The sequence below is a fragment of the Capsicum annuum genome, chromosome 5 (assembly GCF_002878395.1).
Source record: "Capsicum annuum cultivar UCD-10X-F1 chromosome 5, UCD10Xv1.1, whole genome shotgun sequence".
Lineage (NCBI taxonomy): Eukaryota > Viridiplantae > Streptophyta > Magnoliopsida > Solanales > Solanaceae > Capsicum > Capsicum annuum.
In genome coordinates, this window is record NC_061115.1 from 7,357,838 (window position 1) to 7,382,831 (window position 24,994).

At 31.9% G+C, this 24,994-nt stretch overlaps 1 protein-coding gene across 1 annotated transcript; it reads left to right on the top strand.

Moving 5' to 3' along the window:
* The first annotated feature begins 1,401 nt into the window (after positions 1-1,401).
* On the top strand, positions 1,402-2,172 carry LOC107871584. The gene is made up of 2 exons (XM_047412061.1): positions 1,402-1,744; positions 2,084-2,172. The coding sequence occupies exons 1-2, from the start codon at positions 1,402-1,404 to the stop codon at positions 2,170-2,172; spliced, it is 432 nt and encodes a 143-aa protein (XP_047268017.1).
* Positions 2,173-24,994: the final 22,822 nt, after the last annotated feature.

Below are 24,994 nucleotides of genomic sequence, written 5' to 3' on the forward strand. Positions count from 1 at the left end.
TGATTATCTCAGACCCATATCACAAGCATGTTGAGGAAGATCAGGTTTACTTGACAAAAAAAAATTTAAAGTCAGTCATGGAGGACTATGCAATTAGGGAAAAGTTTCAAACGCGCAGTAAAAGGTCTAGTAAGAAAACGTACGTACATTCTATATCACTCTGACTTTGTTAAATATTACTTTGGATATGTATTTTGAATATATTTAATCATGTTTGATGCAGTTATACATTGTTTTGCAAATCAAGAAACTGCGAGTTCTTAATGCGTGCATCAGGCATGGGAGACACTGGAATGTTTAGAATTAGAAGATTCATACCTGAACATACTTGCCCAGTGAAGGACAAAATTTATCCAAAGGTGCATGCAACTAGTATGTTGATAGCTGGTATGGTTAAACAGAAATTCAAAAACCAAAAACAAAAATACAGTGCGACGGAAATAAAAAATGACATGAAGGAAGATTTTGTTATGGATTTGACATACACTTTATGTTGGAGGGCCAAGAAAAAAGCGTTAGAAGAGTTGAGGGGTAAGCCATCAGCATCTTATGGGAAACTGTCATCATACTTATATGTGCTGAATACTACTTATCTGGAGTCACATATAAGAATGAAGAAGACAGATGATAATGCTTTCTTATATGTATTTATCGCTCTATATGCATTCATTAAAGGATTCGATCATTGTAGACCAGACGTAGTTGTTGATGCTAGTCATCTGAGAGAAATGTATACTGGGGCATTTGTAACAGCATGTACAACGGACGGAGCAGGTTAGTATCATTTAATAATAATTACATTGTATAACTGGTTGTACTTTTTTGTATTTCTGCTGTTGACTTGAAAATACATATATCAAATTCATATATACATATCTGTATGTAATTACATATATTTTCAAAGTTTCCAGAATGAAACATGTAAAATTGATTATGTTTGATAGTTAGGTGCAATTATATTTTATTATATGTAATTGATACCATTTCTGGTAGATAAAATATACATTTTAATTGACCTATATTTGTAACAAATACGTATGCAGTTCCTAATTGTATTTAAATTGGCCTGCGCTGTGCAGTTTATATTTTTTCTTTGGCATATGGTGTGCTTGATTCTGAAAATGATGAATTATGTATACAGGTCATATATTTCCTTTGGCATATGGTGTGCTTGATTCTGAAAATAATGCATCTTGGACGTGGTTCTTCGAGAATATAAAGGAAGCGTACGAGGTAAGATAAAACATTTGTGTTGTGTCTGATAGGAATCCAAGCATCATAAAGGTTGTTGGTGATGTGTACGAAGATATTCCACATTATGAACGTATGTGGCATCTATGGAGAAATGTGAAAAAACTTTACAAAAAGTCACACGATGCATTGTCGGAGATCTTTTATACAATGGCCAAATCATATTCAAAGTCAGAATTCCACATATTAATGAAAAAAGTTGAGGCAGCTGATATGAGGGTGAAGAAATATTTGGAATTTGCGGGTTATGAAAAGTGGGCTAGGTCGTATGAAACAGTTCATCGAGGATGGACTTTAACTTCAAACATTGCGGAGTCAATAAATGGAGTGCTTGTATCAGCTAGAGAACTGCCAATTTATGACTTTCTTGAGGAAGTTCGAATACTATTTGCAAAATGGAATTGTGCAAATAGGCAGGAGGCTTCATATACCTTCACAACACTCATTGGAAAGTTTAATGACATACTCAGTGAGAACGAGGCTTTGTGTACCCGTATGATGGTATGACCTTTTAGATTTGTGAAAATTATAATTATGGAAACATAAATATGAAAATACTTTTCATGCAGCTGTAAATTAATGAAAAGATATACAACATAAAAAATATGAAAATTTAAAAACATAATATGTATTTTGCAGCTGAATTTTGTTGTATTGAAAATTATTAACAACTGCATATGTATTTGGCTGCTCTGTAAAAATGTACTCTGTATATGTATTTTTATTTGCATAATTATTTTTTTTTCAAAAATGCTGGTGTGCTTACAACATATCATGAAATATGGAATTCATCTTTTTGTATCAGTGCATTTAATTTTATTTTTTATGTCAGGTTGTACCAGCCACAGAATATGTGTATACGGTACACGACAAACAAAAGCACTTCATTGTTTGCATCGAGGAAAAAAAGTGCTCATGTAATGCTTTTCAAATAGATGAGATACCATGTGCACATGCTTGTGCGGTGTTGAAGAAAAAGAATTTTGAGAAGGGGCCATACTATTCAGATTTGTTTAAACCAAAAACTATTTTGAAGACATATGATGTTCCAATCTACCCATTGCGACACAGCGATGACTGGATAATTCCAGAGAACATACGTGATGAAATAGTACTACCTCTAAAATTCAAAAGACCTCCAGGAAGACCTGCAAAGAAGGATCATGGAAAATCAGGTCGGGATATGTTTGGAAAGAAGAATATCAACTCATGCGGTGGTTGTGGGGCTAAGTGTCACAATAGGCGTTCTTGTAGGAAATATCGCAAATGATACATTTCTTCTTCTGTATTATTTCTTAAAATATTTTTTTTTCATTTTTTATAATGATGAACTAATTCAGTTTAGTTAATGCATTTATGAATCATTTGACAATTGAAGATAGTAATATTTCAATAATGGAGCTATATATGTTTCAAAAGTTGTACATTACACATGTATTTTCTAGCAGCAGTTCATATGTATTTTTGACATAGTAAATATAGTTTAGGTTAAAGGTGGTAACTTTGATTAACCAAACAAGTATATGATTCCTAATTGTTCAAATGTTTAAATATATGTGACATATTCTACAAATATATGTTTGAATTGCATAATGTTATTACTGCATATGTATTTACATTGTAAAAATACATTTGATGTATAATCCATATGTATTTTTAATAAAAATATTATCACTGCATATGTATTTTGTAACTAAAATCAAATCTATAACTGCATTAAAAAGTCAAATTTATCTGTAATTCAAATTCTCTTGTATAATGATTTAAAATGAACACATATCAAAATTACATATTAGGTTTGAACTATATGTATTTTCCATTAGCTTTATATTAACACGGCATATGTATTTGTTTGGCAAATATTTTTAATGTATAATCCATCTGTATTTTATAGCAAAATATCAACACTGTATATTTATTTTGTAAATAACTGCAATAATTTTTTAAATTTCACTTTAATTTAAATCCTAATTTATAATTATAGGTAATGAAAACATCCTCAAAATGCATATAAGGTATGTTGCAGTTGTATTTTTGTAATGGTTGATTCTAACATTTCATATGTATTTTTATGCTGAAAAATAATTAATTTATACAACATATGTATTTTTCTGCATAATATGAAAACTACATATTTATTTTTTAACTAAATCTCACAGTAAAAGGTAGAACTCCATAAATCTCACACTATATGTTATATTTAACAATATAGGAAGGTGGTGAAAATTTTTAAAGAACAACAACAACATAGTAAAATACATATTATGAATGTTCTATATGTATTTTTGCAATATTTGATTTTAACACTGCACATGTATTTTTAGTCTAAATACAATTGATTTATACGATATATGTATTTTTAAACATAATATAAAACTACGTAAGTTTTTTTTAACAATATCTCACAGTAAATGGTAGAACTCCATGAAATAGAACCAATTTAAAACATGAAAATTAGTCTGTACAATCAAAACCTACATCCATAAACTAGTTTCTAAAATACAAAAAGTCAAAAATCCATCAACCATCATACATCAACAACTTCAGCGGCACTAGTTATTCTACTTTGTCTTGCAGGCCTCAATGGTGCTTCGACATCACTAATGGCATTTGCTTCTTGTTTTCGGATCCCATAGTCCCACAAAAGTGCAGCATATCTTATACGTAGTGCATTGGGGTCGAACTCAGTCGCAATAACTTTGTGGCCATAAGAAAGGCACTCTGCATACATAATCATAAAGACACCACAGTCCCTACAAAAAAAAATCTAATTAAATAGTGAAATATATTTTGTACAAACATACAATTTTGGTATATGTAAATTGAAAACTTACAAGCTTCCACTCGGTTGTTGAGGCAAATCATCTTCAAATAAAACATCAAACATATCTGAGGATTCTTTGTCTTTGTATCTTGGATGGTTTTGAAGATCAATTCCTTTCTTAGCACAGAAATCACAAGCTTGGAGACACAATAGAATAATCGTTTCTATTTTCTCGATATCAGCAAGAACAGCCGCATAATGACCATTGAATTCATATGAATCATACAAGAATATACACCTCTCTGAAAATGATAAAACTGCGAGAACCCAGTGATGTTTTTCCTTTATATTGACCAGAATAAAAATGTCTTCCACTGTATGCCATGGCACTACAGCATGCATACGGAACCCGTTGATGTATTCAATAAGATGGTGCTCCTGTCCTCCAGCATTAATGTTTTGATGATCCATAGAATATACATTCAAAGATCTAATTACGTTCATAAAGTTACAATCAACTATACTGTATTTGTATGATTTGTTTGGCTCATTTTTGTATGAACTGTGCGGACTATACTTCGACTTCTTCCTCAAGTAGTATAAGCAGACATCAATATGCTGCATTAGTGAATACCACAAAATTTAGAGCATTCAAAAAAATTGTATTCTAAATATTAAAGTGTATGCAAGAAAAAAACACATATGCATTTTTTTATATTAATGTAGAAGACGTGTATCTAAAATTGCATTCTTAAAGTTCAGTTACATGCAGACAATGTTATCTAATAGTATATGCAACAGTATGTGATGTAGTATACTATATCATACTTTGAATACTTAAAAATACATATATGTTAAACCATATGTATTTTCAATGTAACCTAATATGTACTTTTAAGTATTGTTACAGACGAAATGGAAAAAAATTTAAAATAATATACTAACCGAGTCTGTCCATGTCTGATCTGCAAGCTCCATCGTACAGAATCAATTTTTGTCTTCAACAGTCTCAACATCAAAATGCATCATTGGAATTTCTGCTTTTCCCCTCTTGTAATGATCCACTTTTCCTTTTCTAGAATTTTAAGGAGATGGTAAACCATGAAAACATCTATTGATACAAAAAAATAATTTGAAGCAATTCAAAAGAACTACCTCTTGGCAGTAGCTTTTAATAGGTCGGCAGAAATTCAGTCGTTGAAGTTCTTAACAATCTTCGTATATATTATCCCATCAATCGGGTGATATAAAAATGGATGTTTCTAGGGGAATATGCATGTTAGCCCTGCTGAGCTCCCTATATAATTACAGAATACAAAAACTTAATAAATACAAACGTATTTGCAAGACATATTACATAAAAAATTATATATATCTTATTGTACTTACCAGCTGCTGAACCAAATTTTTCGGTGTATGGCGATTCCTTGAATTTTGATGGTAGCCTAATCCTTAACTTTGGTCTGGGAGTTTTAACTTCACGATTAGAGAATGGATGAATCATGATGTTTTTTTGATCGTAGACATTCAAGCTAGGTAGAAACTCATCCGGAATTGTGTTTTGTGAATCAGGCCACAATTGTTCATCCCTCTGTTCATCACTGGTTACTTCTTGTGTATTAAGAGGTTTCCTAACTTGCTCCTCTGTAGCAAGTTCGACCTCTGAATTCACCAGTGAATTTGAACTCAAATCAGTGATCCCTCTGTTCATCTAACAAAAAAAATGAAAAAAGAATATTACTTTTTTTCTATCAGATTGAACCTAAATAAACTCTAAATATATTATAGTAAGATACATACTTGAGCATGATCTTCAGTAACAGTCTCAGAAGTTTTTGCATCCAAAATTTCATTTTCTTTTTTACGGTTCGCCGATGGATGTATGATGATGATTTGTATTTGATAGGCATTTAGGCTCGGTAACATCTCATCAGGGATTGTGAATTGCGAATCAGACAAAATTGTTTCAGCAATTTTCTCATCGCTGGTCTGCAAAAAAATAAAAGAAAAAATTTAATTGTCCTCTGGATTATTACATGACATGAAGACAAAGTTAACATCACTATACGTACTCGACAATCATGTTGAACAACCTTCTCAGAATGTAAGTAATCCAAATTAATACTTTGGAGAAACTCATCAGGGATTAATTGCTGAGAATCAATTTCAACATTCATTTTTTCGGAATGCAAATCAGTGCACCCCTTGAAAACAAGTAAAAAAATCAAAACATCAAACAAACATGTACTTGTATCTGTTTATATATGTGAATTCAAATGAATATATTATATTATATATATATATATATATATATATATATATATATATATATGAAACATAATTATTTACCTTTTTACCAAGCAAATTTGCCTCCAATTCCTGATCAACCTCCGAACTTAATCGTTGTGGTGATCTTTCGGTACCAACATAATCCATATTCTGGAGGTCAGGATCTTTATCTGCATGTTGTTGCTACAAATACATATACAAATTCAAATAACATATTAATACTTGAGTCAAACAAATATGTTTTTTTTATGAAAATGAATATATGTATATACAAATATACTTAAATACATATTGATATATAACATCAAACTCAAAAATACATATAAAAGAACATAACCACAAAAACCACTCTTTGTTAAAATACACATGAAGTGTTAAAAAATACATATGCAGTGTATAGAACACATTAAAAATACATATTGATATATAACATAAAACTCAAAAATACATATTTATGAACATAACAAAAAAAATACTTAGTGTTAAAATACATATATATTAGTGTTAAAAAAAATACATATGAGTAAAACTAAAAAATGCATTTGCAGTGTGTAGAACACATTAAAAATACATATTGATATATAATATCAAATTGAAAAATATATATATTTGAACAAAACTAAAAACACATTGTGCTGCATGTTATAATATTTTTAATAAACGAAATTATATGTAATGTTATGTGAGCATCATCAAAAATGTATATATATACACTACATGTGATGTAAAAAATAATTGTATTTAATGAACAATGCATATGTATGTAATAAGTAAACAGCACATAAAAAAATAAAACTTGCATATCATACTAAAGTCAATCTTCAATTCAATTCCAAATTTGAAAGTTCTATAAACATTAAAAGTACAACTAAATATGTATTTGAACTTTAATATTTACCTTTGTACCGTCAGAAATATTATCTGAAGATTAAACAACATCAGGACTGAAATGTTGTCCATATTGTTCTAACCCTCCCTCATCAACATTTGGTTTATCAGCTTCTATATCTACTACCTGATCCTGAAAAAATTAAGTCCAATAACATAATGAGTTATTATGTTGTATTTGTATAAGGCAGTCCAATAAGTATTCATATTCAAATCAACTAAGATTTTCAAAGAAAAAGTTTACCTTGCTTTGAGCAAATGCTTTCTTCATCTTTTTGAATTTTTTTTTCATTAGTCCACGAATTCCTTTAAACTCGCGACGAACCTGTTTTGATACAAAATTAATAAACAAAGTTTTTTCCATGTAAAACAAATATTTGCCAAAAAACAATTATCTCATCGCGGAATGCATCAAAATCTTTCTTAGAAATAAAAGCTTCTTTCTCAACATGACTCTCAGGCTTTGAGACGGCTACCTTCTCTACATGAATCTTTGGCTTTGACTGTACCTGAGGAAAAATAACCCGAGCTGTTTGCTTTTCTTTCTTCATTTTTGAAGAAGATGCCTGTCGTGTTGGAATTGGCTTGAAAACTGGTGTCTTCATTCCATCACCCTTTACAGCACGAGGAGCTGGTGTCCTCATTTGGGTATGATCGTTTACTTGTTTTTTTCTTAAAGGTTTCTTCGCTATTGGTGTTGATGAATCGACCTTCTGTTTCTTCTTTGAATGCTCGTTGATCTTTCTTGGTGGTGGATCCTGGAAGTCGTCATCAAAATCAACAGAACGTTCATGTTGCATTGCATCCTTCTTTGGTATTTGCAATTTTGCCAGCTGCTTTTTCGTTGGTTGTATGTTCTTAAAGACAACCTAGAATAATAGGTAAATAATATATGTTAAAGAATCAGTTAAACAATTGTAAATGAAAATGTATATATGTATACTGTAAATTACATATGAATACATATGTATTTAGTAACAACAAACATTGCCATTTTCATTGAACATAGCATTCATCAAAAACTCAAAGCGTAGACGAGGTGCAATCATCTTCCAATTTAATAATCGGGAAATCCGATTATCAACCTTCGATGTAATCTTTGGTGGAACATTAGAACAACACTCGTAAATTCACACTTGAATAGCCAGTGGCATTTCCTGAATCAAATAAAAGTGATCACCATCTTTCAACCGGTTGTTCAAACTTCTGGCCAGATCTTCAAAAGATAAAGAACCCCATGGAAAATCCTTATATCTTCCACTATCGACCAAATCGAAATGAAGACGAGGTATAACCACAGTTTCAACATTAGATAACACAAATGAATGCAGGAAATACAGGATTGCAAATTTCTCAGCATCCTCATCATTGTTCTCCCCCCATACTTTCTCTGTGAGTGCTAGAAATAGTTGCCTTTTATGTATAATCTCTGTCCCATTGAAATACTTCTCAACCATCCTATTTGGTACACCCTCGTCAAAAATAAAGTCATATCTATTTGACGCATAATTCAATCCAGTTATGATAGCAAATTTCCTGGGAGTAAAATTAAGAAAGGTGTCATTAGCACAAATCAGAATTCCAGAAGAAGAACTACCCTTCACCTCAAGCGTCATAACGCATCTGCACAACTGTGCTTACACTACACATTGCTGCTTCTTCATAAAATAACTAAAAATATTATTGTCGCAAAAGTTTTTAAACTGTTCCTTGTTTAAAATTGCGTGTATGCTTCCATAAATATCTTTGTCACTGTACGATCACATGTGTGGTGCAAATCTTGGAAGTTTTCTGACTATGAATAGTTCGTCCCGCATAACCTATACAAAGTAAAACTACCACTTTTTAATCTGTAAACAAAATTCAAGCATACAAAAAAAAATATATAACATGCAACCAACACTGAAAAAACATATCACATATAATCAAAATTACAAGCAACACTAAAAAATACAAATCAAGTATGCTAAAAATACAACCAACACTGAAAAATATAAATCAATTATGGTAAAAATACAACCAAGACTGAAAAAAACATATCAAGTAAGCCAAAAATACATATAGCCAATGGCATACCCTATAGCGAATATACTAATATGGTAGTTAAACTAAAAGTAGCATGCATATGTATTTTATCAGTGCAAAATATAACAAATTCTTAAAAAAATACATATTAAATATATAAATATACATATAAGAAAAAAAACTTGTTCATGAGTATTAACCTATTTATTAACAATATATTTTCACAATTATCCTATCATCTTCACAAATATGTTTTCTACTAAATTTGCCCTACACATATCATCAAAAACATAAAATATATATTCAGTATTTCGAAAAATACATATAACTTACAGCTTTAGTAGCATCTAAACTTATAGCAAAATACATTTACTTAAAAAATACATTTAATCCAAAAAAAAAAAAATACCTCTTCATCACTATCTTCTTGAGAATCGTCAGCAAAAGAATTCTGCACTTCCTCATCAACCTTATTACTCAAAACTTCAATTTCTTGAGCTTTTCTTTTCTTCTCTATCCTTTTTTTAATTTTTGTTTCCTTTGGAGAATACTTTTTATGCAACCTTTTTTTTCATAATTTCTTTCATCTTAACCGGATCGTTGCAAAATTTTGACCTAATCTCCTTCGATCTGTGAGATTTCTTAAACTGTAAAGAAGATGAAACAACTTTAATAACTTTTTCTTGAGTTAAGACGATGCTAAAAGATGGTCCACAATCTGAAACCAAATTTAAATTTCTTATGCCAGTAGTTTTATTTTGTGATTCTAGTGTTTGTTCATCCATTAAAACAAACAAAAAAAATTAAAATCTGATTTTGATATGTGTTAGAGTCGAAAAATCCCCCCCCCCCCCCCACCCAAAAAAAAACATGCAATAGCTAAATTAAGTGTTACCTGAAATATATGAAGATCTGATATAGCTAAAATTGTGCAAAAGAAACTAAAAGTGAAGCTGGAAGTTTTTGTTAATGGCGGAGAAAAAGAAAAAATATCTTTCAAAAATGGAGAGAGAAGGAATAGTGGCGTGAAAAGAGGGGTAACTGAAGGTTACTTTTCCAATGCGGCAAAAAAAAAGAGAAACACAATAAAAATATGTCATAAATGCTATGAAATGTAATTTTTTATAATTTAATACATAGATATGTTACTTTATGTATTTTTTCCTATTTAATATTATATAGTATATATTAGAGAATTAGTATCATATATTAGAGAATTAGTATTCTTGTTTCGTTAAAAGAATAAAATTTATGCTTGTCTTTTGAATATTTTATTGAGTTTGTGTAGACACAAGTAGATATTATTCAAATAAATAATCCTTTCGTCTCAATTTATGCAATTTTTTTGCTTCGACAGTTAATTTGACTAATTATTGAAGCTAAATAAGATTAGATTAATGCAATATTTAAAATTTAGATGTTCAAAAACTAACATCTAGTTCAAAAACTATATAATAAGCGTTAACATGTAGTCACATGAATATCAATATACATACAAGATGGCATGTACACCATCACTATAAAACAAAAAGAAAAGAAATCAAATTAACATATTTATAATTTTATCAATTAATGTTAAGGCCTCTTCTTAAAGTTGGCTTTAGGCCACAATTTGCGTTGAGCCGCCCTTGTCTATATATTACTTACTTTTTTCATTTTATTTGGCTTCAGTTGACTTAACACATTTTTTAAAAAAAAAATAATTACAAGTATATTTTATTAAACTAATCTTTTTTTTTTGACCGGCCAGTACAAGTATATCACTGACTGAAGAAAATCAAAAGAATAACACTCATGTCTGTGCATGAAACTCAAATCAATCTGAAGTGCTTTCGGAGAAGGAATTTAGTATGAGATCGATGATCTCGATGATCTTGATATTTCAATCTTCTTCCCTACGTGAAAGATCTAGCTTAAGTTTACTACAAGCAATTCAAAACGAGTTTTGATTTGAAATGAAGGATCTCGATGAGATTGATATTTTACTCGGTATATCTTATTAAATGGACTAATTTGTGAATAATCAGGATACGAAAAAGGTACAAATATACTCTCGAAATTTGATAAATGGTACAAATATACCCTCTGTCATACTTTGGGTACAAATATACCCTTGCTGTTAATGAAAAGATACAAATATACCTTTATCACTAATGGCGGGACACGTGTCACGATCGTGTTCCGCCATTAGTGATAAGGGTATATTTGTACCCAAAGTATGACGGAGGGTATATTTATACCATTTATCAAAGTTCGAGGGTATATTTGTACCTTTTCCATTTTTACAATTTACTTTCTCCGTTCTATATTAGTTGATAGTTTTATTAAAAATAATTATTTTATATTAATTGTCCATTATACTAAATCAAGAAAGCATTAATTAAATTTTTATTATATTATATATCCTTGTAGTTAATTCGTTCTGAAAGTCTTCACATTTGTTTATAAAGTTTTCAAGAAGTTTTTTATGGTGTGAATTCATAAAAGAAAACTTACCAAAAAATACTATATTTAAAAACTTTTACCATTGATAGTTGTATAATTTTAATATATGTATAATCTTTTCTATTCTATAGAAGAGGTAGTTTGGTCATGGGATGGAAATGACATAACAAATTTATCTAAGGGTAATTTGATCATTCACTTCAAGTTCTAAGCTCAAACTGATAATTTTTTGTGCTTTGTTTTTTGAAACTCATGAAAAGTTTTAATAAAAGCTCATTCTTTTCTTTTTAATTACCAACAATGCCAAGTATAAAATTTACCATAATGCCATCACATGCCTTGCATATATTTTCACACACGTGGACCCTATATTTTCCATTTGTTTTTCATTTTTATTTATCTTTTTACTGTATAAAATTGTTTCAAATATATTATATTTAAGTAAATTGATTAGTAAGATGATAATTTATTGTAAAAATTAATTAGTGATACAATTCAATAAATTTTATTCTTTATTTAATTTCATATCAAATATATAATTTACTTTCTTTCTTATTTGTTACTATAATTTCACCTAATTTAATTTTTTTTCCTAATAGATAGAAGAAAAAATTCCGATATGCCTGCTTATGTTGTCTACTTTAATTGCTTCAATCGTGATTTTATTACATTGCCCCTAATTAACTATTATAAGTCATTTATATATTAAAAAAATAATAAGATTTAATTTTAAAAAAGAAAAATAGACATTTATGATATGTCTAATTCAGTTGCTTCAATCGGAATTTTACTTTATATTATATCATTTTTCATGAATTATTATAAATTATTTATATATTAAAAAATTAATAATATTTAATAAAAAAATAAAATAGACATTTATGACATGTCTATTTCATCTACTTTAATCGTAATTTTACTAAATATCATCCCTAATTAATTATTAGAAGTCATCTAAGTATTTAAAGTAGCTCCCTGTCGGCTTCAACTGTTTGCTCCATGAATTTAGTATATCATTCCTAAGTAATTATTATAAATTATTTACATAGTAAAAAATTAATAATATCTAATAAAATAATAAAATAGACATTTATGACACGTTTGCTTCAGCTGCTTTAATTATAATTTTACTAAATATCACCTCTAATTAATTATTATAAGTCATCTAAGTATTAAATACATAATCAACATTTAACTAAAAAGATAAAATAGATATAAAATGATAAGTTAACTCTTGATGTTTTAAAATAACTTGACGTCTTATATGAGATTTCACTTACTTTTTTTTCACAAGTATCTTTTATAGTAATTTTATTATATCGCTTTTAATTATCTATTGTGAGTTATTTAAGACATGTTTATTTCGCTGCTTCAATCGTGATTTTACTATATTACCTCTTATTAATTATTATGGTCATCTAAGCATCATTTCACTTAAATTATAGTAGAAAAAGTGTTACACAATAATTAAAAATTTAAATTATTTAAAAAATATAATTGACTATCAGTGACACAAGACTCTGGACAAGGAGTGTAGCATATTTAAAAAACAAATACATAAAAAAGAATTATAAATTACAATAATTAAAAACTTGAAATATCTATAAATAATTTAATCTATTATATATTTTTAAAAATTACATAAAAAATACTATAAATCACAATAATTAACAACTTAAAAAAATTAAATGATATAAATATTTGGTTGACTCTCGAAATTATTCAACGTCACTTAAATTGAAATAGAAAAAAAATATTATAAATCACAATAATTAATAATTTAAATTATTTTAAAAATACAATTGCCTATCAATGCCATAAAAGTTTGAATAGAGAGAGTAACATATATTATTTAAAAATTACACAAAAATATTATAGGTTACAATATTAACAACTTAAAATATCTAAAAACATATTAAAAGTATGATTGATTATCTAAATTCAATTTGTGTCACAAAAATTGAAACAAAAAAACATATATTGAGTTCATGCTAGATTCCGGATAAATCTTAGTATGTATATGCAGTCCATCTTTTTTTTTTCAACTTTTGTTTAAACATATCAAAATTGAAAAATGCAAGTTCTAATACAGTACATCAAACAGTGTATAAGAAATAATATTAGCATAAATAATACAAATATTACTAATACAAGCATTATTAGTGCCAACATTATTAATACATTCTATCAGCATTATTTTTGTACGCTCTAACAAACGACTCCACGTTTTAATGGAAGGAATATATACAAAAATAAAGTTCAATAAAATATCTACATAAGTATGTTTTATCGTGTTCTCAAAGTCAAATAATTTAAATTAATATGAAAGATGGTAACTTATAATTTTCTATTTTATATAATTTCTGAAACACTTAAAATTTGAATTTAAAATATTAATTTGTTTAACTTCAAAGAACAAGTGGACAAATAAAAGAGAAGGAGAAATTGAAAGCAAATGATGTCTATGGCGGCTTAGTAAGGGAATACAATGTGGTTTATTAATTGCAATCCACATGTGATATAATATGCAATGACTAGACAACTCTTTATCTTTTTCAACAATTATTCTCTATTTTATACAACAAATGTCAAGTCTTATGTATCAATTTTAATCTCAAATTTTCTACTTTATGTAGCAAATCTCGATCATATGATTAAAGATATAAACTTTTAAATGCATCGAATTTTGTTGTTTATATGAGTAAGTTATATATAATTATCTTGTAAGACTTGGTTCCTTGAAAAATACTACCACGTAGTTAATATGTTTTGTGTATTCATGTTTTATAATTCATAATCCGAATTAATATCAATTTAATTTACTATACATAGTAAAAATAACTTAACGTTGGGCCCGTTCTAACACGGGCCTTGCACCTCTAGTACTATCTAATAAGAGGAAAAGGCTAGGGAAGCAGGCAACTCTCCGTCAACATGTCTTCTACTCCTACCTGCTTCATCAGCTACTTGCTCCATGATTTTACTATATCATCTCTAATTAATTATTATAAGTTATTGATGTATTAAAAAATTAATAATATTTAATAAAAAACAAATTCTATATTTATATTTTTAATAAATAAATTTATATATAATTTTATAAAGATTAATTAATTCGATAAATTAATAATAGTAATAACTAACTATTCTTTGATGACAATATTTTCACTTCAAACATGAGTCTATTTTTGTAAAATTTAAAATTATAGATTTTAATTTTTGAAAAATTTAAACTTATGGACCAATGTTTATATTAAAGAATAGAAATCATAACATGTAATTTCGTGCCAACATTATACAATATGATGAGATCTTGAGATTTTGGTAGTCCTCTCAAGGACTCTTTTGATATTTTAATTTTTTTCGTGAAATAAAATTATCACCATGACAATTAATAGTGTCTTTTTATTACATATTTTCATTTTCACGCTTATTCTTTTTGTTAAAATTATTTCATTTTGATTTTTATGATTATTTTTTTCCTTGCTGCTTGTTAGATGATTATTTAGTTAAACCTTCCTTCATTTTAAATCAACAATCACTTTAACACAAAAAATATTCAAGCTAACTTTTAATACAAAATAAAAATTTGTAATGATTTTCAACTACAACCTCATACATAGTTCTTTTTGATATATTTAGTTCTCAAAATATATAATTAAAATAGGACAAATAGAGTACTCTTGTAAGGACATGAAAAAAATAAACATGATAAATTAATGGATCGAATTGAGTAATCTCTGTGCGTTATCGTTGTAGGTGTGAAAAAAACGTGTATGTTAGATAGGCGTCTCTTGGGTTTTAAAATAGATTGGGTGGGGTAGTTGGTTTATTGGATCTATTAGTAGGTTTGGATTGATTATTTGGAATAAAAAATTAAAATAAAAAAGGGACAAATATACCCTCGAACAATGATAAATGATACGTATATACCCTTTTATCATACTTTGGGTACACATATGCCCTTACCGTTAGTGATAAGGGTAAATTTGTACCTTATCATTAACGGTAAGGGCATATATGTACCGAAAGTATAACGAGAGATATATCTGTGTCATTTATTAAAATTTAGGGGCATATTTGTACCTACTCCCATCAGGCTAATATACAGAACAATGTGGTCCTCTAATTTCTGGCAGTTAAATTAATAAGGCATTCAATTTCGAGTTATATATATAAATATATATTTTATTTTATTTTTGGTTAAAGGAGTTATATATTTGGTATGCTGGACAGACATGAATAGTTTTTGATAAAAACTCAGCAACTGTTTTATTTCTCATTAGGAAAAATATGCGAAAAATATTTGTATTTAGACGAAATTAATAATTACGCACCCTAAACTTTGGCGGGATTCTATGATCCCTCTAGACTATCTTTTATCGTATTTAACTAGCATATATTTGCCTCTTATCAAACATTTTTTCTCACGCGCTCATTGTGCGTGAAATACACGCAGTGGTTTTAAGTGCCAAAAATATGTCAATTAAATATGGTAAAACAATCTAAGGGGGTCATAAAATCCCCGCAAAGTTCAGAACGCGTAACTGCAAATTTCATCAAAGTAAAGATATTTTTCGCACCTTTTTCCCTTTCTTGTTTGGTTACTAATTTTGAAATAAGCTTTTTCAGGATTAATAGTTAGCATCAACATTAGTTATTCCTGCCATAGGGTGGAATAATAATGGTGGTGTCACACCCCTTTTTCAACATCCAAAAGATTCGTTTTAAGTTTGAAAGGGTTTTTAATTATCAAAGTGACAAAAGATAGAAAATTTGTTTCGAAAAAAAGGATTATTTATATTCAAAACTCAGAGTCGTCACTTGGCATAAACGGGTGTGCCAAGTCACCTTAGGAAAATCCTTTTCAAAATGATTTGACTCTTTAAACTGGTTTGCGAACAAAGACTCCGGCTAAGGAATTCTGTTGACCGAGGGGAAGGTGTTAGGCACCCCTCGATCCCGTGGTTCAACCACGGTCGCTTGGTAGAGTGTATCGACTATTTTGACACTACGAAATGTATAAACCACACAAAAGCATGCAAAACAATCAAACAACAAACAAAACAAAACAATCCAAAATGTAATGTCCAGTCCAATTATACAGTCCGAAGTATAAAAGATGCAAAAATATAAACCTATGCTAAACTAATTCTAACTAAGCTACCGTGCTTTACCCGATGCCTCGGGCCTTCACCATGAACATCTTTCAAATACAAAATACTTTAGCGCATTCCCCGGATAAAATAATACAAATACTTCGGGGCATTCCCCGACCAAATAATACAATTAAACCCAAATGCGGTAACGAAAACCATTCAACACATATTCCAAACATTCCACAATTCACCATTCCTAAATTTGCCTACCCAAACCTAAGATTTGCCTACCAATTCTCGACCTAACACATGATACTATCAAGTTCAATGACATTAATAACCATTTCAAATTTAACAACAATTGATGAATCAAAACACAACAATATTCATTTTTATCAACTTTGCATTCCCGTCTTCCCCAATTTCATTGTCAAAACTAATTCACCAATTCTTCGACTATCTAATCCAACATCAAACACATACACTCAACAAGGATTCGAACTTAGGCATACAAGTCATCCACACCAACAATTAATATTTTGCTCAAAATATTCAAAACCACACCACAAAATTATGACATTAACCAATTTCGAGATAAAAGAGTAGAGTCAAGAGATGGACCTTCGAAGAACAGATTTGTTGATAATAATAATGTTTAAGAGAACCCGGACTTGGAATCCTGAATAGAGAACCTCAACGACGAACCAATTCAGTACAAAACCCGAATTCGCATTCCGATTCAAATACCAAAATCCATGAAAACGACTTGAGAGTATTCAACACAAACCCCCGACGAGCTGAAACTAAACTAAACTGACCAGAATTAAACCAAACAGACCAAAATTGACCTCTCACATGACGAAATAAAACTCAAAATGGTCGGAATCAACCTAAAACAAAATGATTTTAGATTGGTTTAAACTACTCGACCTTGGTTTTCAGCAATGGAGATGGTTTAGATCGAGTTATTGATGGATTTCGAAGTCAAATCAGAGCTAGGGAAGTGTTTTCTGGTGAAGAGTGGCCGGAAAACTCGATCTACAGTCGACTTCTTCTCTTTCGGTGTCTCTCTCGTCCTTCTTGTCTCTCTCCCTCTCTGTTTCTATGCGGGTATGTGATTTTGGGTGTGTGGGTATATGTGTGTCGCGAACTAGAAGAAAGGAAAGGCCAAAAAATGGCATCCCCTCTTGTTTTTGCTCAAAACAATATGTTTATCCTCCCCTTTTCTCGATGAAGATGATGGTAAGATCAAGAGCCCCCAGGGGAAAGAAAAGAAATCGCGTCCGATCTATGTTTGGTCGAGAAGATGACCTTTTCTGGAATCCCCTCCCCCCTTCTATCAATTGGCAGTATTTGTATATATTGAATTCAAGAAAATCCCAGCCCTTTTCCTTCTGTGGGTCCCTCTAAATTGAATGGGAATTGGGAATCCTCCCTCCGTGGGTCCCTCCCAAGTTGCTGTGTGTGCATGATAAAAATGAAAACAAAAGAAAAAATATTGGGGTTCATGAGTGAGGTGTGCATATGGAAGTTTCCTTGAAAGTTCATTTTCTCAATTCTGTTAAGGGAATATGCTTGTGGACAAGAAAAGAAAAAGGTGAGGGTCACGTGAGAGGGGTGGGGTAGTAGGTGAGGTGTAAGTTTTTAATTGGAGGGGTCGGGGTTAGGTGTAAAGGGGGTTAGGATAGGATAAAATTTGTTAGGGAGTTATTATTTTTGTATTTTTGTGGGGGAATAATTACATGATTGAGGTTACACGGTAGGATAGATAAAAAGGTGAAAAATAATCTTTCGGAGAGACAAAATTACGTGTCTACATCATGCCCTCTTTGAATGTAAACACGCAGTGTTTTCAGACAAAGAAGTAGACAACGAGATAGAATTTTATCCCGACCTATATTCAAAAGCAAGAAGCAAGAGGAAGGAGGGAAACCAGGTCTTGACTTAGGACATCATACCTACCCAAGTTATGAGGGAATCAAGTGACAGGTATATCAAAGGATTGGAAGGAGATGGACTATACCGAGTTGGAGAGTCGAGTGAGGTCCTATCGAGCTTCCGATCGCGGCTCTGTCATTACATCAAAAAAATAAAAAATTACAAGAGTTAAAAAGATAAATAAAATTACAAAAGATTTATCTATGCAGCTTCTTTTGAACTCTTGACTTGAGTTTCATCACCCTATTCTTCAGGCAGGCTCCTGACTTGTAATTTTTCAATTTGTTGCTTGACTTTCAATTGTTTCACCTTGTCTCTTGACTTTCCACTTATTCTCCTTGTGCTTAGGGTGGGCTCTAATGTTGCTTGAGTTATCAAAACAAGAAAGTACGCTTCATTACAAATGCCGCTTGAATTACCCAAACAAGGAAGTACGTCTCCTTACAGATGTTACTTGAAGTACCAAAACAAGGAAGTGCATCTCCTTATAAATGCCGGTTGAATTACCCAAACAAGGAAGTGCGTCTCCTTACAAAATGCCGCTTGAATTACTCAAATAAAGAAATGCGTCTCCTTACAAATGTTGCTAGAAATACCCAAACAGTAAAGTGCGTCTCCTTACCAATGCCTCTTGAATTACCAAAACAAGGAAGTGCGTCTCCTTACCAATGTCGCTTAAATCACCAAAACAAAGAAGTGTGTCTCCTTACCAATGCTGCTTGAATTACCCAAACAAGGAAGTGTGTCTCCTTACAATGTTGCTTAAATTGTCCAAATAAGGAAGTGCGTCTCCTTACCAATGCCGATTAAATTACCAAAACAAGGAAGTGCGTCTCCTTACCAATGCCGCTTAAATTACTCGAACAACGAATGCATCTCCTTGTAAATGTTGCTTGAATTGTCCAAACAAGGAAGTGCATCTCCTTACAAATGTTGCTCGAATTGCCCAAGTAAGGAAGTGCGTCTCCAATGTTGCTTGAATTACCAAAACAAGAAAGTGCGTCTCTTTTGGAAGTGCGTCTCCTTATGATAGCGCTTGAATTACCAAAATAAGGAAGTGTGTCTCCTTACAAATATTGCTTGAATTGTCCAAACAAGGAAGTGTGTCCCCTTACAAATTTTGCTGAAATTACCCAAACAACGAAGTGTGTCTCCTTACAAATATTTCTGGAATTACCCGAACAAGGAAGTGTGTCTCCTTACCGATCGAATTACCAAACAAGGAAGTGTGTCTCCTTTGGAAGTGCGTCTCCTTATGATAGCGCTTGAATTATCAAAATAAGGAAGTGTGTCTCCTTACAAATGTTGCTTGAATTTTCCAAACAAGAAAGTGCGTCCCCTTACAAATGTTGCTGGAATTACCCAAACAAGGAAGTGTGTCTCCTTACAAATGTTGCTCGAATTACCCGAACAAGGAAGTGCATCTCCTTACAAATGCCAATAGAATTACCAAACAAGGAAGTGCATCTCCTTACAAATGTTGCTTGAATTATTAAACAAGGAAGTGCATCTCCTTACAAATGTTGCTTGAATTTGCCACACAAGAAAGTGCATCTCCTTACAAATACCGCTTGAATTACCAAATAAGAAAGTGTGTTTCCTCACAAATGTTGCTGGATTTACCAAATAAGAAAGTGCGTTTCCTTACAAATATTGCTGGAATTACCCAAACAAGGAAGTGCGTCTCTTTACAAATGTTGCTAGAATTATCAAAACAAGAAAGTGCATCTCCTTACAAATGCCGCTTGAATTACCATGGGTTTGAATACCAAATATGTGCAGCAACATTGCCTCTTGCATTTGTAGAAGTGAAAATATTACGTCCCTTGATGTTTAGGCTTTGAAATCCTTGATTCGAAGGTAGCATGTGTTTCTATTTCATACAAAGAAAACTTGTTAGTTTAAAAACATGGTGGTTGGTGTGTGGCTTTGACTTTTGTGGAAATCGCTCTTGCCCCTGTCACATTTAATCTTGCTTTCATCCATTAGAATATGTCACTGACTTGCTGTATCATTGACCCGAACTCAGATTATTAAGAGTAACTCTGAGACAAACACAGTATCTCAGCTTTCCCAAGCTCCTCAGATACACCCTTTGAACCTTGGTATTTCCATGGGTTCCCAGACTTGTCTGTTGACAAAAATTTTTATGCCTTATTTCGGCTCACAATCATGTCTTTTGCATGCGCTGGCCCTTTTGTCTTGCTTTGTGCAATTGAAGAAGCTGGTAGCCAGTTTTGAGATCTTTTCTCACTTGTTTTGACACGAACTTGACTCAAAGACAAGAGAGAAAAAAAATAACAATAATTTTATTTGGACAACTAACTAAAGAAAATAAAAATAAAAATAAAGAGAAGAAAGGAAAGACAATGAATGTCCCCATTTGAAATAAAGAAATGAAAAATTTATCTAAAAATGACAGTCAACTCTAATGATTATGCCATGCATTTTGGATCAAGCTGCCTGATCTTTCCATCAAACTTTCTACCAATTATTGTTGAGTGAATGACTCTGAAACTAAGTTACTTGCTTGAACCCATTGCATTCGAAGAGCTCATTCTGCTAGTGGCACATTGAAGGATTTTTGCCAACAAGCCTCTCTTATTTTTCTCTCAACTCACCATCGCCTTATGGTGCCCGTGAGGGTTTTCACCAATGACTCTCATTTTTATCTATCTCAACTTACCATCGCCTTATGGTGCTCGTGAGGATTTTCACCGATAAGACTCTCATTTTTATTTCTCTCCTAATTTCTTATCTGAGGAAAACGAGTAGCTCCTAAAATGTGTCATCACATCAATTGCGTGCTTAGCCTTAACATTCTCAAAGATTGATCCGAAGTTCTTTATTTGGTTGTAACTTAGATTTTGGATAGAGCTAGAAAGAAAGGATGGCATGGGGCCCAAACGACACTTGAAGTGGGGTGGGGACTTACAACTTTTAGAATCGACTCAAACAATGAGGATTAACTCATGCCACAGTTTCTTTTGACTGGGTGACGCTAAATTATTTATTTGGTTAGACCAAGCCCTTAGTAGGGCAGCCTACGTATCTCACCCCCAAGAGAGGAGAATCAGGTCATGCGTAGTTCTGGCAGCTTGTTCTTTTGCTTTGATCTGATTTTTTTCTTTTATTCGCTCTTTTCACTTTGCTATTCTTTTTTTCTAACTCTATTTTTCTTGACACTCTTTTTTTTTTGGAAACATTTTTGTCTCTTTTTTGTAACTTTTTGACTTTATCTTTTTACTCAACACTATTCTTTGAACTTTGCTTACTCCATCTTGATTCCAAAGAGAGGTATGAAAGAAAATAACACTAAGGCTCAAATGGGGTAAACAAAGGATGACACAATGTTTGGATAGCAGAATGAAATGCCTTCATCATATCAATCATTGAGAATGCAATTACATAACATGCGATTGGGAGTGAGAGATGAAGATTATTTGCGACATCTTTTTAAGCAGATTGAGTCTGTGCGTCACTACTTATTCTGTAAACTCCACCTTTTGTGTACATTCCTCACATCAAATGACTCATGCTTTCGTAGAGCTGCTTATCTTATTGTTTCTCTTGATATAGGGATCACACGTCCACTATTTGACCTAATTAGGACTTGCCTTCCGATCGATGACCAAGTTGTTCTGGTAATTCTCAAAATAATTACCTTAACTTGTCACCAAATGTCTCAGCACTCTATCTATTTTCTCATATGCTCTCTTTTTCTAACTTTAACCCTCTGATTCAATGTTCATGCTTAAACTGGATTTTAAGATCTGGCTGAAAATTTCACTAGCATGTCATATCACTAGAGTCAACACAAAATGTACTATGTAAAGAAAACAAACAAACAACACGTATTTAAAACACAAAGAAAAATGAGATAATTCATTTAGTCGAAACAAAGGATAGAAGGGTTTGAACATAAACAACAAAAGGACAAAATAAGACAGATCCCGAACTAAAACCCTGAAATAATTCGGAGAACATAAAATAAAATAAAACAAGCTACCAAACCCCTTCCTAGTAAGGAGAGAGGTGACTTCTCAATTGCTCAGCCTGACATCTTAGCCACTGGTTTGCATATCAGCATGACTAGAGATTTCCTCACTGTCAATGTTCTGCACCATGATTGATTTATCTTGAATCATCTTTTCAATTTCTCTTTTCAAAGCACGACAATCTTCAATAATGTGACCCTGAACATCAGAATGATATGTATATCGTACATTAGGATCAAAACTTATTGAATGTGGGTCAGGAGTATACCCAAGGAGAGGAGTGATCATGCCCTGTTGTACCAATCTCTGGAATAAACTTGCATACGACTCTCCAATGGGTGTGAAGTTATCCCTCGACTTCTGTCTCATTTCATTATTTGGCTTAAATTGAAAACCAGGCCTAGAAGGGCTTCGATATGTATGTGGAGTTGGAGGATAACTCGGCAGAGTTAGCGCGCGCCAGTGTGAGTAAGATGGGGTTTGAACATATGGTTGCGCATTATACACTTGATATGGAGATGGAAGAATGGAATATAATGGATTTTGGGAAGGATTCTGTGGAACTTGGCCATAAACTTGGGTTTGAGCCCGTGGGTAACGATGGTATGGTCCTCTTGCCCGTGCCTGTTGTCCAAATACAATAGCAGATGCATCTGCCTCATTCTTATTTCCTCCAACACTTCCCGAACCTTTTTGAATTGCTTGAGTAGTTGCTTTCAATATTGCAAAACTCACAATGCGACCAGTCTTAATTCCATCCTCTATCATTCCCCCATTTTGAGGACCTCAATAAATGTCTTGCCTAATGCTGGTAACAAGTATTGATAATATGTTTCATCCTGCGCTTGAATAAACGCCTCCACTATCTTACTTTATTTCATTGGCGGTTTCATCCTAGCAGCTTATTCACGCCATCTAATCGCATACTCTCTGAAAGTTTCAGTACTCTTTTTATTCATATTAGTTAAGGATTTCTCGTCAAGAATCAACTCCATATTATACTGAAATTGTTGCACTAATTCATTAGCCAGGTCATCCCAGCTATTCCACTTGTCGATGTCTTGGTCAACAAACCATTCTGAAGCTAGACCTGAAAGACTCTCACCAAAATATGCCATGAGTAATTCTTCCTCCCCTCCAGCGCCCCTTAGCTGGTTGCAATAGCATCTCAAATGTGCTACAGGATCGCCATGTCCATCATACTTCCCAAACTTTGGCATTTTAAAATCAAAAGGAAGATGTACACCTGGAAACATGCACAGATCTTTATATGAGACACTTTTGTCCCCCCCCCCCCCCCAAGTCCTTGCAAGTTTTTCATAATCAGTTCCAAACTTCTCAATTTTCTGGCCATTTCCTCTTGTTCTTCTGTCATAACAGGCTTCTCAGTATTTGAAGGAAATTCAGGCAGTTGAGGGCAGTCGTAAGGACCAGTCGACTTAAATATGGGCTCGGGCGTAATGCTGATCACTAAAAATATTCAATACAGGGTCGCTTGTAGAGTGAGGAATCACAACCGTTGGATTGATATTAAAAGCAGGAGCTTCAGACGGGAGTGGGGCTGCAAAAGCATGAATAGCAGGCGAAGCCGAGCATGTGGTAATTTTGTATTGAGTGAGGAAATGAATATTGGAAGTGTTTGGATACTGTTGCCTCGGAGTAGGTCCTGATGCATGTTGTGGCGTGTCGACCAAAATAGAAAATTGTGCATGTGACACTGGAGGCAAACTAGAAAGATATTCCAGATTATCTGCGGGAAATGGAGGAGGCGACAACCCATTAGCCCAAGCTCGATGCATTTCTATCATTTGCTGCCTCAATTTCTGAATCTCTTCATTAGCTCCTACATTCTCATTCCCCAAACTCCCTATCTGATTAGTGACAACAAACTCGGTATCCTTGTTGGCCATAACTTTCTCTGTGACTTGGAGCAATATGGAGGACTAGCCAAAATGCCACAAACCAACCACCTTAAACTAATTGGACAAGAGATAGCAAATGCGTTAAAGTTCAACGATTTTTCAAAACCTCTTCTTCTTTTTTTTCTTGAAAAAATCACCGAACCCTAGAAGGGCCCCTATGTATCTCACCCCCGAAAGCGGAGAATCAGGGGTGCGTAGTTCGTGAAGTTTTTCCAAAATGGCCATTTAAACTTTTTTTTCTTTCTTGAGACAAAGTGTCAAAAGAATTGACAAAAATCTTTTTTTTTTTTAGGTTTAAATCTCTATACAAAATGAAACCTGTGATTACCAAAGAAAAATCTTTTTGAGTTTTCGATTTTTGAATTTCATGTGAAA